Source organism: Bombina bombina, chromosome 3, assembly GCF_027579735.1.
Source record: "Bombina bombina isolate aBomBom1 chromosome 3, aBomBom1.pri, whole genome shotgun sequence".
NCBI lineage: Eukaryota > Metazoa > Chordata > Amphibia > Anura > Bombinatoridae > Bombina > Bombina bombina.
The window spans coordinates 622,466,441-622,480,656 of record NC_069501.1 but is presented as its reverse complement, the minus strand read 5'-3'; the positions used below and the strand labels follow the sequence as shown (position 1 = coordinate 622,480,656).

Sequence of the window (14,216 nt, the reverse complement as noted above, 5' to 3'; positions counted from 1 at the left end):
AAAATAACTATATTATATATTTAAACACCTAACCCTACTCAAATAATTTAATTCTACACAAAAAAATTACAAAGTTACAAAAAACTAACAACTAAGTTACACATAAAAATAAACACTAAGTTACAAAAAAGAAAAAAGAAATTATCAAAGCTTTAAACTAATTACACCTAATCTAAGCGCCCCCAAAATAAAAAAAAAACCTAGCCTACAATAAACTACAAATAGCCCTTAAAAGGGCCTTTTACAGGGCATTGCCCCAAAGTAATCAGCTCTTTTACCTGTAAAAAAAAAAAATACAAATACCCCCCCAACAGTAAAACCCACCACTCACACAACCAACCCCCCAAATAAAATACTATCTAAAAAACACTAAGCTCCCCATTGCCCTAAAAAGGGCATTTTGATGGGTATTGCCCTTAAAAGGGCATTTAGCTCTTTTGCAGGCTCAAAGTCCTAATCTAAAACTAAAACCCACCCAATAAACCTTTAAAAAAATCCTAACACTAACCCCAGAAGATTTACTTACAGTTTTGAAGATCCGACATCCATCCTCCAAGAAGCCGGGAGAAGTCCTCAACGAAGCGGCCGAAGTCTCATTCCAAGCCCGCAGAAGTCTTCACCCAGACGGCATCTTCTATCTTCATCCATCCAGCGTGGAGCGGCTCCATCTTCAAGACATCCGACGCGGAGCATCCTCTTCCTTCTGACGACTACCCACGAATGAAGGTTCCTTTAAATGACGTCAGCCAATCGGAATTAAGGTTGAAAAAATCCTATTGGCTGTTGCAATCAGCCAATAGGATTGAGCTTGCATTCTATTGGCTGATTGGATCAGCCAATAGGATGAAAGCTCAATCCTTTCAAGTCATGTTCTTGTATGAAAAAGTAGCTAAATCGTGTTTATTTCCTAATAAAAATCTGTTTTGTGTAGGTAATGTGCTGTATATTGTTTGTATCTATCAATTTGTGTATGTATGTGATAATATTTGTAGTTAGATGTAGCTAGATGAGTGTATGTTTCCGTCTGTCTATGTAAGTCAATGGAAAATGGATTTGTGTGGCTTTTTTTTCAAACACCCGAGATCTCATAACTTTGATCCGTTCTATTTTGACATGAAAATGTAAAATCTAAAAAATAAATATTGTGTAGTGTTTGTATGAGTGTAAGTGTACTTTGTGTAATGTTTTTGAAGTGATTTGTGGATGTTTTTGTTAGCGATATATTATTAACTATTGGGGCTGGGTTTACGTTATGGATTTGAGCGGAGATGGATATTTTTGTAGCGTTACGTAAACTTGTAATACCAGCGGTATGGAAAAAGCAGCGCTATGAGGCTTTTTCAACCATAACGAACAACTCATAATCTAGCCGTATGATTGTATAGGAAGGAAAATCAGAGAAAGTGATGATGATCTGGAGGAATAGGAATATGTAGATATGCAACCTTTAATCCACATTAGTCATAAAATTTCCTTTGAGTACTATAGGAAGAATGGACCTTATTGTCTCCATTTTGAATAAAGTAACCTTTAAGAACCTGTTCAGAGTCTTTAAGACCAGAATGGGTCTGAAAGTTCCCTCCTTTTTCATGACTATGAAAAGATTGTGGTATCAGGACAATTACCCCCATATCCTCCAGATCTTTTACACATGGTAAAAAAGCTACTCTTTTATTCCGGCCACCTGTAAGACAGTATAAGCCTTTTCTCGAGAATGTTGAGATCTTAAAGGGATAGTAAACCTCCCAAATTTTATTTTATTATTCAGATGGAACATAGAATTTTAAACAACTTTCCAATTTAATTTTATTATCAAATTTTCTTCATTATCTTGTTATCTATTGCTGAAGGGACAGCATTGCACAACTGACAGGAAGCTGAAAATATCTATTTAGCCAATCACAAGAGACAAATGTGTGCAGGCAGCAATTAGCAGTAGCTTCCACTAGTGTATGAGATGTGAGTATTCATTTTTTAACAAGGGATACTAAGAGAACGAAGCACATTTGAAAATAGAAGTGAATTTAAAAGAGTCTTAAACTGACATGCTCTATCTGAATCATGCAAATTTAATTTTGACTTTCCTATCCCTTTAAAGTGAAGGTCAATTTCGATGAATCGGTGCCCGGTTTTTAATAATCCTATTAAAAACAAGGGCACTTTAATTCATTAAAATTGACATTTCACTCTAATTCTTCAAATACCTTTTAATCTTCACAGCCGCTCCAGAGATTCCCCCGGCCGTCAGAAGCCTCTTCATACGTCAGAAATGACAAATCCAGCTTCCTCCAATCACGTCTTCCCCCCCGGGGGAATCATGGCCTGAGGCAACGCCGTCATTGGAGGAAGCCGGATTCGTCATTTTGGACCCGCAAAGAGGGCTTGTGACGGGCGGAGGAAGCGCTGGAGCGGCTGTCAGGATTAAAAGGTAATTATTGGAAGAATACAAGTGAAATTACAATTTTAATGAATTAAAGTGCCTTTGTTTTTCATAAGTTTATTAAAAACTGGGCACCGCGTCATCGAAATTGACCTTCACTTTAAGCCTATCCTGTATCCCTGAGAAACATCTCCATGACCCAAGAATCCTGGACTGACCTTGTCCATGCCTACCGGGGGCTGCACCGTCATGATGAATCATGATAAGCAGAGGACTTCTTGGGCTGCTTAGACTTGCTCCAAGAAGAGTTTGGTCACCAGGTGGGTCTGTTAGAATCTGTCTTCTAGTTTGAGGCAGACTTTTGAGACTTTAAATGTATTATCCAACTTGCTCATAGGCCTAGTTTTCTTGTCCTAAGGTAAGAAAGCTCCCTTTCCCCCAGTCACAGTAGAGATCATATAATCCAAACCCAGCCAAAAAAAGGTATAACCCTTGAAAGCCAGGGTTAACAACCTAGACTGAGTTACTATGTCCGCCGACCAAGACTAGAACCAAAGAGCCCTTTGGCACAAAACCGTCAAGGTCATATACTTAGAGTTAATGCGGATGATCTGCACCTCAGATAAAGAAGAAATTGTTTCCTTTAAACAATTAATCCTATCCTGGATGTCCTCCAAGTAGGATTCTTCAAAAGCTAACTTAAAGAGTCACACCAGAATGCCTCGGCATCTGCCACTGCAGCAATATAGATTGCTGATTGAAAAAACAGTCCACCCTGGAGGAAGGCCTATCTAAGAAAACCCTCAAGTTTCCTATTCATTGGATCCTTAAAGGGCCAGTCAACACCAGAATTTTTGTTGTTTAAAAAGAAAGATAATCCCTTTATTACCCATTCCCCAGTTTTGCATAACCAACACAGTTATAATAATACGTTTTACCTCTGTAATTACCTTGTATCTAAGCTTCTGCTAACTGCCCCCTTATTTCAGTTCTTTTGACAAACTTGCATTTTAGCCAATCAGTGCTCACTCCTAGGTCACTTCACGTGCATGAGCTCAATGTTATCTATATGAAACACATGAACTAATGCCCTCTAGTGGTCAAAATGCATTCAGATTAGAGGCAGTCTCCATGGTCAAAGAAATTAGCATATGAACCATCTAGGTTCAGCTTTCAACTAAGAATACCAAGAGAACAAAGCAAAATTGGTGATAAAAGTAAATTGGGAAGTTGTTTAAAATGACATGCCCTATTTAAATCATGAAAGTTTTTGGACTTCACTGTGCCTTTAAAGTAAGTACTATCCTCCAGGAGAATAATCACCCTCCTTGCAAAAGAAGATATAGTGCCATCCACCTTAAGGATAGTACCCCACAATTCCAGGTTTACTTCTGGAACTGGGAAAGGCTTCCTACAGGTAGGAGACAACCTAAAGGGTACACCTGGTTTGACTCATTCCTTGGAAACTATTTCAGGAACCAATGTTGGAACCGAAAATATATCAGGGACTTTTGTCTTAGGCCTGAAAATCATGTCCAATTTCTTTATCGGCTTACTCTCTGCCCGTATATACTCTTGAACCCCCAAAGTCTTAAGGACTTCTCTCAGTGTCCTCAGAGCCTGAGCTGGAGTAACACCTCTAGAAGAAGAGTCAGAATGAATAAGTTTACTACTATTTGAAGGAGGAATCACAGATATAGCCTCAAACACTGCCGATTGCCAGGGGTCCTTAAAACTATTTACAAACTCCATTGAGACATATACAGATGAATGTTCTACAGCTGAGTGTATACTTGAGGCTGAAGAGTGAGTCTGTAGAACCTAGCATAAGCAAGGGATACCAAGTAATGCAGATGGGCAAACTGTAAATGGTTTACACAATAACCATTTCTTAACAGGAATATATAAGTCTGAAGGACCTCCCTCAGACATATTAGCATGCATGGAAAAATGACTGGAATGCTCCATTAAAAAAACACCACGCACCCCACATGGTCAGAGACTAGTATATAGAAAAAGAAAATGAGTATAAGTGCAGGGTCTTATAATCTAATAACTGTAGGGAAATGGCCCCTTCAGACTGCCTTGCTATTACAGGCATCTAACAACTAACAAAATCAGTTGTGAGAGCAGGCCAAATGGCAAATAGCCAGTGTTGCACTTTCTCCAAAGTACAGTATTACGCTATACACTCACCGGCCACTTTATTAGGTACACCTTGCTAGTACCGGGTTGGACCCCCTTTGCCTTCAGAACTGCCATAATTCTTTGTGGCATAGATTTAACAAGGTGTTGGAAGCATTATTCAGAGATTTTGGTCCATATTGACATAATAGCATCACAGTTGCTTCATTTGTCGGCTGCACATCCATGATGCGAATCTCCCGTTCCACCACATCCCAAAGGTGCTCTATTGGATTAAGATCTGGTGACTGTGGAGGCCATTGGAGTACTTATTATCATGTTCAAGAAACCAGTTTGAGATGATTTGAGCTTTGTGACATGGTGCATTATCCTGATGGAAGTAGCCATCAGAAGATGGGTACACTGTAGTCATAAAAGGAATGGACATGGTCAGCAACAATACTCAGGTAGGCCGTGGCATTTAAACGATGCTCAATTGGTACTAAGGGGACCAAAGTGTGCCAATAAAATATCCCCTACACCATTACACCACCACCACCAGCCTGAACTGTTGATACAATGCAAGATGGATCCATGCTTTCATGTTGCTTATGCCAAATTCGGACCCTACCATCTGAATGTCGCAGCTGAAATCGAAAGACCAGGCAATGTTTCTTCCAATCTTCTATTGTCCAATTTTGGTGAGCCTGTGCGGATTGTAGCCTCAGTTTCCTGTTCTTAGCTGACAGGAGTTGCACCTGGTGTGGTGTTCTGCTGCTGTAGCCCATCTGCTTCAAAGTTTGACGTGTTGTGCGTTCAGAAATGGTATTCTGCATACCTTGGTTGTAACGAGTGGCTATTTGAGTTACTGTTGTCTTTCTATCATCTCAAACCAGTCTGCCCATTCTCCTCTGACATCAACAAGACATTGTGTTCCACACAACTGCCGCTCACTGGATATTTTCTCTTTTTCAAACTATTATCTGTAAACCCTAGAGATGGTTGTGCAAGAAAATCCCAGTAGATTAGCAGTTTTTGAAATACTTAAACCAGACCATTTGAAAAAGCCGTTAGGGCGAAACATGTCAGGGACATTAGGGAAATGGCGAGGAGTCTTTGAGCTCCTGTATTTTAGATAGCCTTAGGGTGCCTCACTTAGTTAGTTGATAATGTTAATATACTATTAATTTTGTTAACTTAATACTACCGATAGTTCTATTATAGACTTTGAATTATTTTCAATGCTACTTCTAAGCCGATCCGGGTAGATCAATATTGTCGCAAGAGTAAAGGTGTCCTTTACACCGCTACCAGCAACAACATATTTTTTATATAAATAACAGTGGTTATATTGTTTAGAATTGAATCTAATACTTGCACTAAACAATTTATTTATATATATTTTTTTGGTGCTCTGTGGTTAATTGTCTAGTTTTTGTAAGTAAACACAATATGTGATACGTTAGTTGACGCATAGATTCATAGCAACGTGACACTTCCTTTCCAACATACTGAATGGCAGTGAGCACACCGACTGCATTTATTTTTGCTCACCCAACTGTGGAGAGAAATTTAACAACCCTTATACCTAAATTCTAGCCATATTACTTCTATGATATATTAGCTTTGGTTGCTATTATAGGGATGTCACATCTAATAACTATTTGGGTCAATAAGTAACTTCATTTAACACACAAAATGTTTACTTAATTGTAGTGAATGGGCACCTCCCACTAATCCTGGACAATTATTACATCTTAACTGTGTATGCAGCACGGTCATAGTTACCCAAGTAGCTCTACTTAACATACAGAGTATAAATTTATTCTCTGTGGGTGGGCACCTCCCACAAGCTATAGATCAGTAATAAATTTAATTTAAGATGTGAGTTCCAAGTTGCTGTCTATACCCGGAGGGCTAACAAGTTAATGTACAGACTGTTCGCATTTAGAACAGATCTCAGTCTCTGAACATCAAAGTAGTTTTATTATTTAGCAGAATACCACATTTTGTATTTAACCAACCTCAACTTAGGTCACTTGACTGCTACTAGGCTCCTGGGAGTGTTTTTATTTATGCATTTTTTCTTATGTTTTATATGTGAATTTCATTAAATAAAAGTTATGTTTTAACGTTCAGTAGTAACTGCTCACTTTTTTAAGGTTAGTTACCTCTCTTTTTGCTTAACAAACTTGCCTATCAATTCAAACAAATATATGATTTATTAACCCTTTGAGTGCTATATATGTAGTCTTTTCTCTAAGGGAGTGCTCTCTGCCTCTCTTGGGTCTCAATTTTACTTAAACCAGCCCGTCTGGCTCCAACAAACATGCCACGTTCAAAGTCATTTAAATCCCCTTCCCCATTCTGATGCTCGGTTTGAACTTCAGCAAGTAGTCTTCACCACGTCTAGATGCCCAAATGCATTGACTTACTGCCATGTGATTGGCTGATTAGCAATTTGTGTTACCAAGCAATTGAACAGGTGTACCGAATAAAGTGGCCTGTGAGTGTATATTACATATAAATAGCTCCCTGAGCTCCAGTATGAGGGACTTACCCCCTCCAGCAATTCATGTAGGGTCTAGGAAAGCAAGCAGTAGATCCTCTACAGATAATTCCGGCGCAGCTCATCCGCGAGTGAAGATGGCAGGGATGCACGGGAAAAGGTTTAACTCTTCACTGGCCACACAAGAGCAATAGATCTGCGCTCCCCACAATTCAGCAGACAACTGTTCTCCCAGCACCTCCAGTGTAGTCAGACACCAGAGCACTTCTTATAGTAAAGTCGCTGGTTAAAGCAAAAATTAAAACACAGCACCCCCAAAAAAATTAAATAACTTGCAGGTCGTCCTCAATAAGTGCACTTCTTGGACATATACAGAGTCTATGGTCAGTGGCATACCTTTTTCTGAAAGCATATCTTGACCTCATGTTCATCTGTACAACCTGTGCACAAACCGCTTGCACCACATTACCAAGTGTTCAATAGGGCCTGTGTATGTATATAGCGTGTTAACTAAGCACAGTAATGGTGCAGCAAAGCTAGTCAGACACCAACCAGGTCTCCCAACCTATTGCCCCCTTCAAACAGCATTCCAGCTACATGAGCTAGGGCTTCCTTAAAAAGTCCACTGGTGCAACTAGAAACCTGGACTGCAATAGTAGGGTAATTGCACTTGGCCAACAGGAGGAAACTTAGGAACTTCTCAGCAACACCCATGGCTAGCCTGTGAAAATTACTTCTACTAGAAGCATTATCCAACACAGGCAGTACCCTCCTAAATTCCTCTCTTCCAGGAACTGTCCACTAAGGGAAAGAAACATCCAAAAACTTGAATAATATTTCTAGCACCTCAGTCCTTGCCCTCTCCTAGACGAGGCAAAGAACTACTGGGAGAGGAAAGTAAGAGGGATACATAACCTCTTTGAAGCACATGAGGATGCATTATTTTGCAGGGGATCACCAATCAAATGCTGTTTTCGGTGATCCCTCTCAGTACAGGCCAGGGATCGTTGGTGGCCTAGTGAGCGTCACTACCGGGCTTCATGTCACAAGGGGGCAGAACAAGGAAGCTCACTGTAGCTGCAAGGGAGCTGGATGGGGGGAGGTTATTCAAATACCTCAATCTCAACTACAAACCTCCAAGACCCCTCATTTGAAAAAGAACCCCCTGCTCTTTCAAATGGTGGTCTTGGAGCAGTACCACACAATCTTTTAAAAATAATGTAAACCAAAAACACATGGGGATTTGCTTAGGAATGGCTCATTATATGTGTAATAAAAAAAATCTGGTATGTGTAGAGACCCATGATAAAGATTATTTTATATTAGACAAGTCCCTGTTTAAAAAAAAAATAAATATATATAAATATATATATATATATATATATATATATATATATATATATATATGATTTTGGTCTGTTTAGGGAGGTATGATTGGAGTAAAAGTGCTTTTATTTCATGTGTGGCTACCAATGATGACAATTTAGTAAGGTGATCACAGTAAAAGGTGGTCACTTGGCCATTTTCAGTATTATTTACTAAAATCGAAGAAAAAAATAATACATTTTTAAACAGTTTTTACTATAGCGATCTCATATGTAAAAAAATATAAATGCAATAATGGTATTTTGCAGGGCCTGCTGGAAAAAAAATTTGTGTGGGTCACTCTCTGAAATTGGACTTATAATGGGTTTAAAGGCTGTGACACACTGCAAGCGGTGTGGCGCGAGGCGAAGCAGCTGCTTCGCTCCGCGTCACATTGCTTCTGAAGATCAAATATTTCATCTCTGAGCGCGCACAGCCGCATTTACACGCCGCACGACGCTCCGCTTGCAGTGTCACAGCCTTAAATCTTTGTAGCAAAAAAGCTCAAAATTGGTTTAGCAGCATAAGAGTTAAAGCTCTGTGTGGGGAGTCTTTGCCTCCTCCTGCTGGCCAGGTGAAGTATAGCTAGCCATCCCAAGAGGAGTAATGTTGTGGACTCTCGCAACAATTAGAAAGAAATAAGAAATTGCCAAAACATCTAACCTTTCGTTGAAGGAAACCTTTTTATATATTATGAATACGATTCTCTGTAAAGGATAACTAGTTCTTGTGCTTATGAGTACTAGGTCATACATAGTGCAAGCTATTTTGTTGGAAACACCGCATCAAATGAGTATGCTAATTGCTAAATGATTTTTCCGTCTTCTATTCTAATTTTCTACAAGCTAATATGTATAGAATCGCGCGAACTATTTAGCTACACACCACTAATAGCATACGATTTGTGTAATAGGTGCCAAAAAACCTTGTTCTATTATATTGTACTACTAGTACTCGCACTTCCCCCTGTCTCGCCCAACACTACTCTGCTGCTGCGCATTCAAGCCCATGCCTCGTATTCGCCATTGCGCATGCGTCTGACCCCGCACGTCTACACTGATCCCCGCCCCTCAGTCAGGCTGTCCCTGCGGGTTCTCACTGGTTTGACACAAAGCGCGCTCCCGTAGACTACTGTAGGTGAGTGAAAGAAGGGGATATTTACCGCAAATACCCCCTCACTAGTATTACATTAATGCTTTTTAACTTATGTGTTAACTCAAAAGAGGAGTGACGGTTATTCAAGTACTGCCTTCTGGATGCCTTTTTTTCTGGGGCTATGTCTTGTCAGAGCCCTCAAGGATGTTGTTGATTTTTTTTTTTTGCATTATTATTCTAAACAGAAATAACACGTTCATTATATCCATTAGTAGCTTGCTGGGTTTTTCCTTTTTTTCTGTACAATGAACTTAGTTTCACAAGAAGGCACTTATTCTATAGGTGCTCCTTTCTTCCCTTGTCTATTAGTTTTTAAAATGCTGTATTATACTATTTTTGACCTAAATTCTTATTTACTCCATTGTTATTACCAATTATGTTCTTGTTATTCATAGCAGCAAAGTGGTGCCTTGTACATGAGCGGTGTTTGGGATAGAAGACAAGGCCAAATATGGCAGGGGGGCGCCGGGGTCCAAACCGGACTTCTTACTGTCGCACCCCTCTGTGTGACCCAGGGGCTGCAGGGGGATCTGTTCATGGAGGGACACCTTCCATCAGCGGAGTGAGATCTCGGGCCAGGTATGTTTATTGTATTCAGTGGTAATGCTGTTACTGATGCTTTGTGTATAATAGAATAGGTTATATCACTGCGGTCTAAGCTATAATTTTTTTGGGGGGGGGGTTTGCATTCTGTATTTCATGCAAAATACATAATTGTGCATGAGATGAGATGTTAATACTTTTGAGATTGTAATGTAAAATATTTGCTTATACATATTAAAAACACTTTACTTTATACTTTAGTTATTTAGTTTGTCCCCTGTTCCTGTAATTTAACTTTGAAATGTGGTAGGTGGTCAATTTTGAGAATTGGAAGTGCACACTGCCGTTTTAACAAGCATAATCTTTCTACATATCTGTCCATGATTGGCTTTAGCAGGGTGAGAAGATAAGATAATGCAAAACAATAGAAGTGTTGCTAACAAAATGACAGTGGCAAGCCTTGTCTGCTCGTAAAACAAGTCCAGATTGGCTCCTCCAAATAAGGCATTTGGTAAGGAAGTTTGGGCATTGAAAATGAATTGCAACAGAGAAGGTGCTAATATATTCAAAAAGGTTTCATACTTGTCTGATATGCTAATTTATTGTAAGACTACAGAATTGTCTAGTAATTACAAGCAATTGTATGCCAATAATATAATTACAGTATATATTTAATCATTGTGTATGTTTTATTATGCATGCCTTTTCTTTCTTCAGTTCATCCTTATTTTGACACCTCTTTTATTATCTTTTTTTTTTTTTCTTTGCTTTACAATCCTCCAGGAGTAGTTCCAACACAGGTCTGTCCAGTCCCCCACTGGCTACTCAGACAGTGGTCCCCTTACGGCATTGCAAAATTCCAGAGCTGCCTGTAGATCGTCACCTTTTGTTTGAGCTGCAACTCTTCTTCTGCCACCTTATTGCATTATTTGTACACTACATAAACATCTATAAAACTGTCTGGTGGTACCCGCCTTCACATCCCCCTTCTCACACATCTTTGGTGAGTATAAAGTGCCTGGGTATTTAAAGGCATTGGTGGGCTGTGCACATTCGCATGGTGATGGGACTTAGGATTCATCTTGCATATACTGAATGTGCATTCTGCTGCACACATAATGACAATGTCAGTGTAACCTACTGTTAAACTTAATTTTTTTTTCTCTATTTTTCTCTTGCAGAATTTTCACTTAATAGACTTCAATGTATTGACGCTTACTACCATTGTGCTAGCTCGCAGACTGATTGGAGCAATTGTGAAGGAGGTGAATGTGTAATGAATGCCAGAGGAGACAGATTGTGTACTTACAATTTATGGTACAGTTAAGGTAGAACAGATAAATGATAAAAGTGAAAAATAAAATTGGATTAGAACAGCAAGAACATTTTTTTTTTAAATGTAGGGGTCAGCTCAAATTTAAAATAAATAAAAATAATATTATATACAGTATATGTAATGTGTATGTATGATGATAACACACAACAGTGATTTAATCTCTTGGTTGTTAGTAATGAGGAACAGCAACTAGGGTCTTTCAGACTCCAGGCTAATGGTCCATGCTCCTTTCTTTAAATGTGTCAGGCCTACTATCACCCACACGTGGTAAGCTGTTTACTTAACGCATCACACTGAAATAGGGGGAAGTATTGTGTTTGCTACCACAAGTCCATTCAGCCAGGAACCAATGAGAAGCATGTGTGCTGGTGTACACCACAGAGGATATGGGAGCAGCATACCAGACTTCGCTGTGGCACCTATACATGATCCAGTCCATCCCTACTGTACCTTGCTCTGGGTATTGATGTGTGAGGATAGCTTCTCATTTCCAAGAGCGTGCACATGACTCAGATTTGCAAGTTTGAGAGGCTATGAGGATGTGGGTTTTCCTGACCGTATTTAACCTTCCCCAGTAGAATACACAGCACCTTTAGAGACTGTTGTGTGAGGGCAATTTACTGGGCTTCAGTTTTGAGAGTTTGGGGCCTATATTTGCTGAACAGTGAATTGAATAAATTAGACAAATCTCTAGAAACCATTTTTATTCTTTTTGTGAGGGCCTTCCTTTTCATGTACAAGTATATACAGGAACATTAACTTTCTGGTCTTGGTAATTATTTATATAAAATAACCTATTAAAACTAAATAGTCCCACTAGGTGAAACAAGTAAAAAAAACATTTTTTTCCTATTCATAACAAACAAAACAACAGGATATCAACAGAGATGTTCAATGGTTTCCATAACAATAAATATTTATCATGAAAGTCAAAATAAGAACATTTTATAGTCGACCAGAGATTAAAAGGTCAAAGTCCAAAAGTAAAATGTCCCATCTCTCCTTTTATAACAGAAAATGGTCACCAAAAAGCATGTAACACAAGCTCTCAATATCAATAATAGCTTTAGTCTATCAGTAGTTTGCTCGAAGAAAAAAGGGATGAGGTGCTATTAATTTATACTGCAACTCAGGCATTTAATTATCTGCTTTTATTGTTCATTGTCATGTGTGTTATGATTGACAAGTTTATCTTTAAATCCATCTCTATTGTTTTTATCCAGGCTTCACAAGGGGCAAAACCTTCTTTGCCACACTCTTTGCTCCTGGTGATTACACGGTTTGCAGTGCTGACTGGTACAGGCTGGAGTTTATGCCGCTCAATCATTTTGTTGTTTAGGACACACTCCTTCCTGAACCTACTTTTCCTCTGCTACCCGTAAGTGATTGATGGCACTTGCACCACAGAGCTGCATGATACCTTATACAAAGGATGCATAGGGTACATCTTGTATACAATTGCGCCTTTTGATTCAGTATATATTAGTATACATTGTTACAGGAGTCACATGTTTAAGTTACAGTAATAATGTCTGATCCATGCCCTGTTCCTATAGTGACACAAATGTATGCACTTACAAGCATTTTTCTGTATGTTGCATCAATATTTACCTAATCTATGTGGAACTTCTGCTTAGCACACTGACCATTGTATTTTTAGGTGCCTTTAACTTGTCATTGTATGATTTGTGTAATTTTTTATACCTTATCTTAACAATTCTAGTGTTACTGCATAACTTTGTTTCCCTTTTTGCTTTCTCTAGATTTGGCATGTACATCCCTTTCTTGCAACTGGGCTGTGACGTTCGACGGTCTGGGCTCTTTTCACCAATGGCCGCGCACCGTGCAAGTGGAGAACTGAGTTCTGCGGAGCGAGGGGGAAGAGATTACATGACAGTCCTGCAGCATATGTGGAGACTGCATATGCCCAGTACGGAGCCACTACCCACACATGCATGCTGCCTCTCACCTGATTTGATTCGCAGTGAGGTGCAATATCTGAAGCTGGACTTCAATTGGAGGGTTCGGGAGGTGCTGCTCAGCTCCATGCTCTCTGCATACTACATAGCTTTTGTTCCTGTCTGGTTTGTAAAGGTACCTACTTAAGACATTTACTTCACCACTGCTGGAGCTACTATACATTCAATTCAAGAGAAATACTTAAACAGGATTTAAAGGGACAGTGCCTTCCAAATATTCCCCATATTGGCCTAGTTTACAAATGGGACGGTAAAGTTAATGCTTGGCGCGATAAGCAATATTGCAACCATGCTAACTACCGTATTACAATTCGAAAGTAAATGGTTGCGCTTGAGCGTAAACAAAATTTGCACTGTAAAGGTTAAAAAAAAGTTTACCAAACAGATCGAAAACACATTAAAATAAACTATACACTCATATATACACTTTCTATAAATATTTCATATAAATATTAATAACTTTTTTTATAAGGGGTAAAAGGGATATGGCATATGACAAGTTATTTGACTTGAATGTTATTTGGCTATAATGTGTGTTTTTATGTGTGTGTATGTATGTATATGTGTGTATATATGTGTATGTGTATATATATATATATATATATATATATATATATGTGTGTGTGTGTGTGTGTATATATATATATATATATATATATATATATATATATATATATATATATATATATATATATATATATATATATATATATAATTTTACCATAAACTATAAGAAAAGAAATGGAACATCTTAAATAAATGAACCATACAAAAGATAGGGAATGAAGCACTGTCTTAAATAATCAATCACATTTTTTTTTATAT

The 14,216-nt window shown here is 38.6% G+C and overlaps 1 protein-coding gene across 2 annotated transcripts in view; it reads left to right on the top strand.

Annotated features, from left to right (window-relative positions):
- Positions 1-9,427: 9,427 nt before the first annotated feature.
- Positions 9,428-14,216, top strand: part of TMEM39B (transmembrane protein 39B) — a 26,216-nt gene continuing 21,427 nt past the window's right edge. Inside the window, exons 1-6 of one of the 2 annotated variants that reach the window (XM_053707245.1) lie at positions 9,428-9,515; positions 9,932-10,112; positions 10,860-11,079; positions 11,258-11,341; positions 12,636-12,790; positions 13,176-13,506. In XM_053707245.1, the coding sequence (XP_053563220.1) occupies positions 9,985-10,112; positions 10,860-11,079; positions 11,258-11,341; positions 12,636-12,790; positions 13,176-13,506 (918 nt within the window). In that variant the 5' untranslated portion in view covers positions 9,428-9,515; positions 9,932-9,984. Of the gene's footprint in view, positions 9,516-9,928; positions 10,113-10,859; positions 11,080-11,257; positions 11,342-12,635; positions 12,791-13,175; positions 13,507-14,216 lie in introns of both variants that reach the window. The other variant, XM_053707244.1, reaches the window with a different exon arrangement.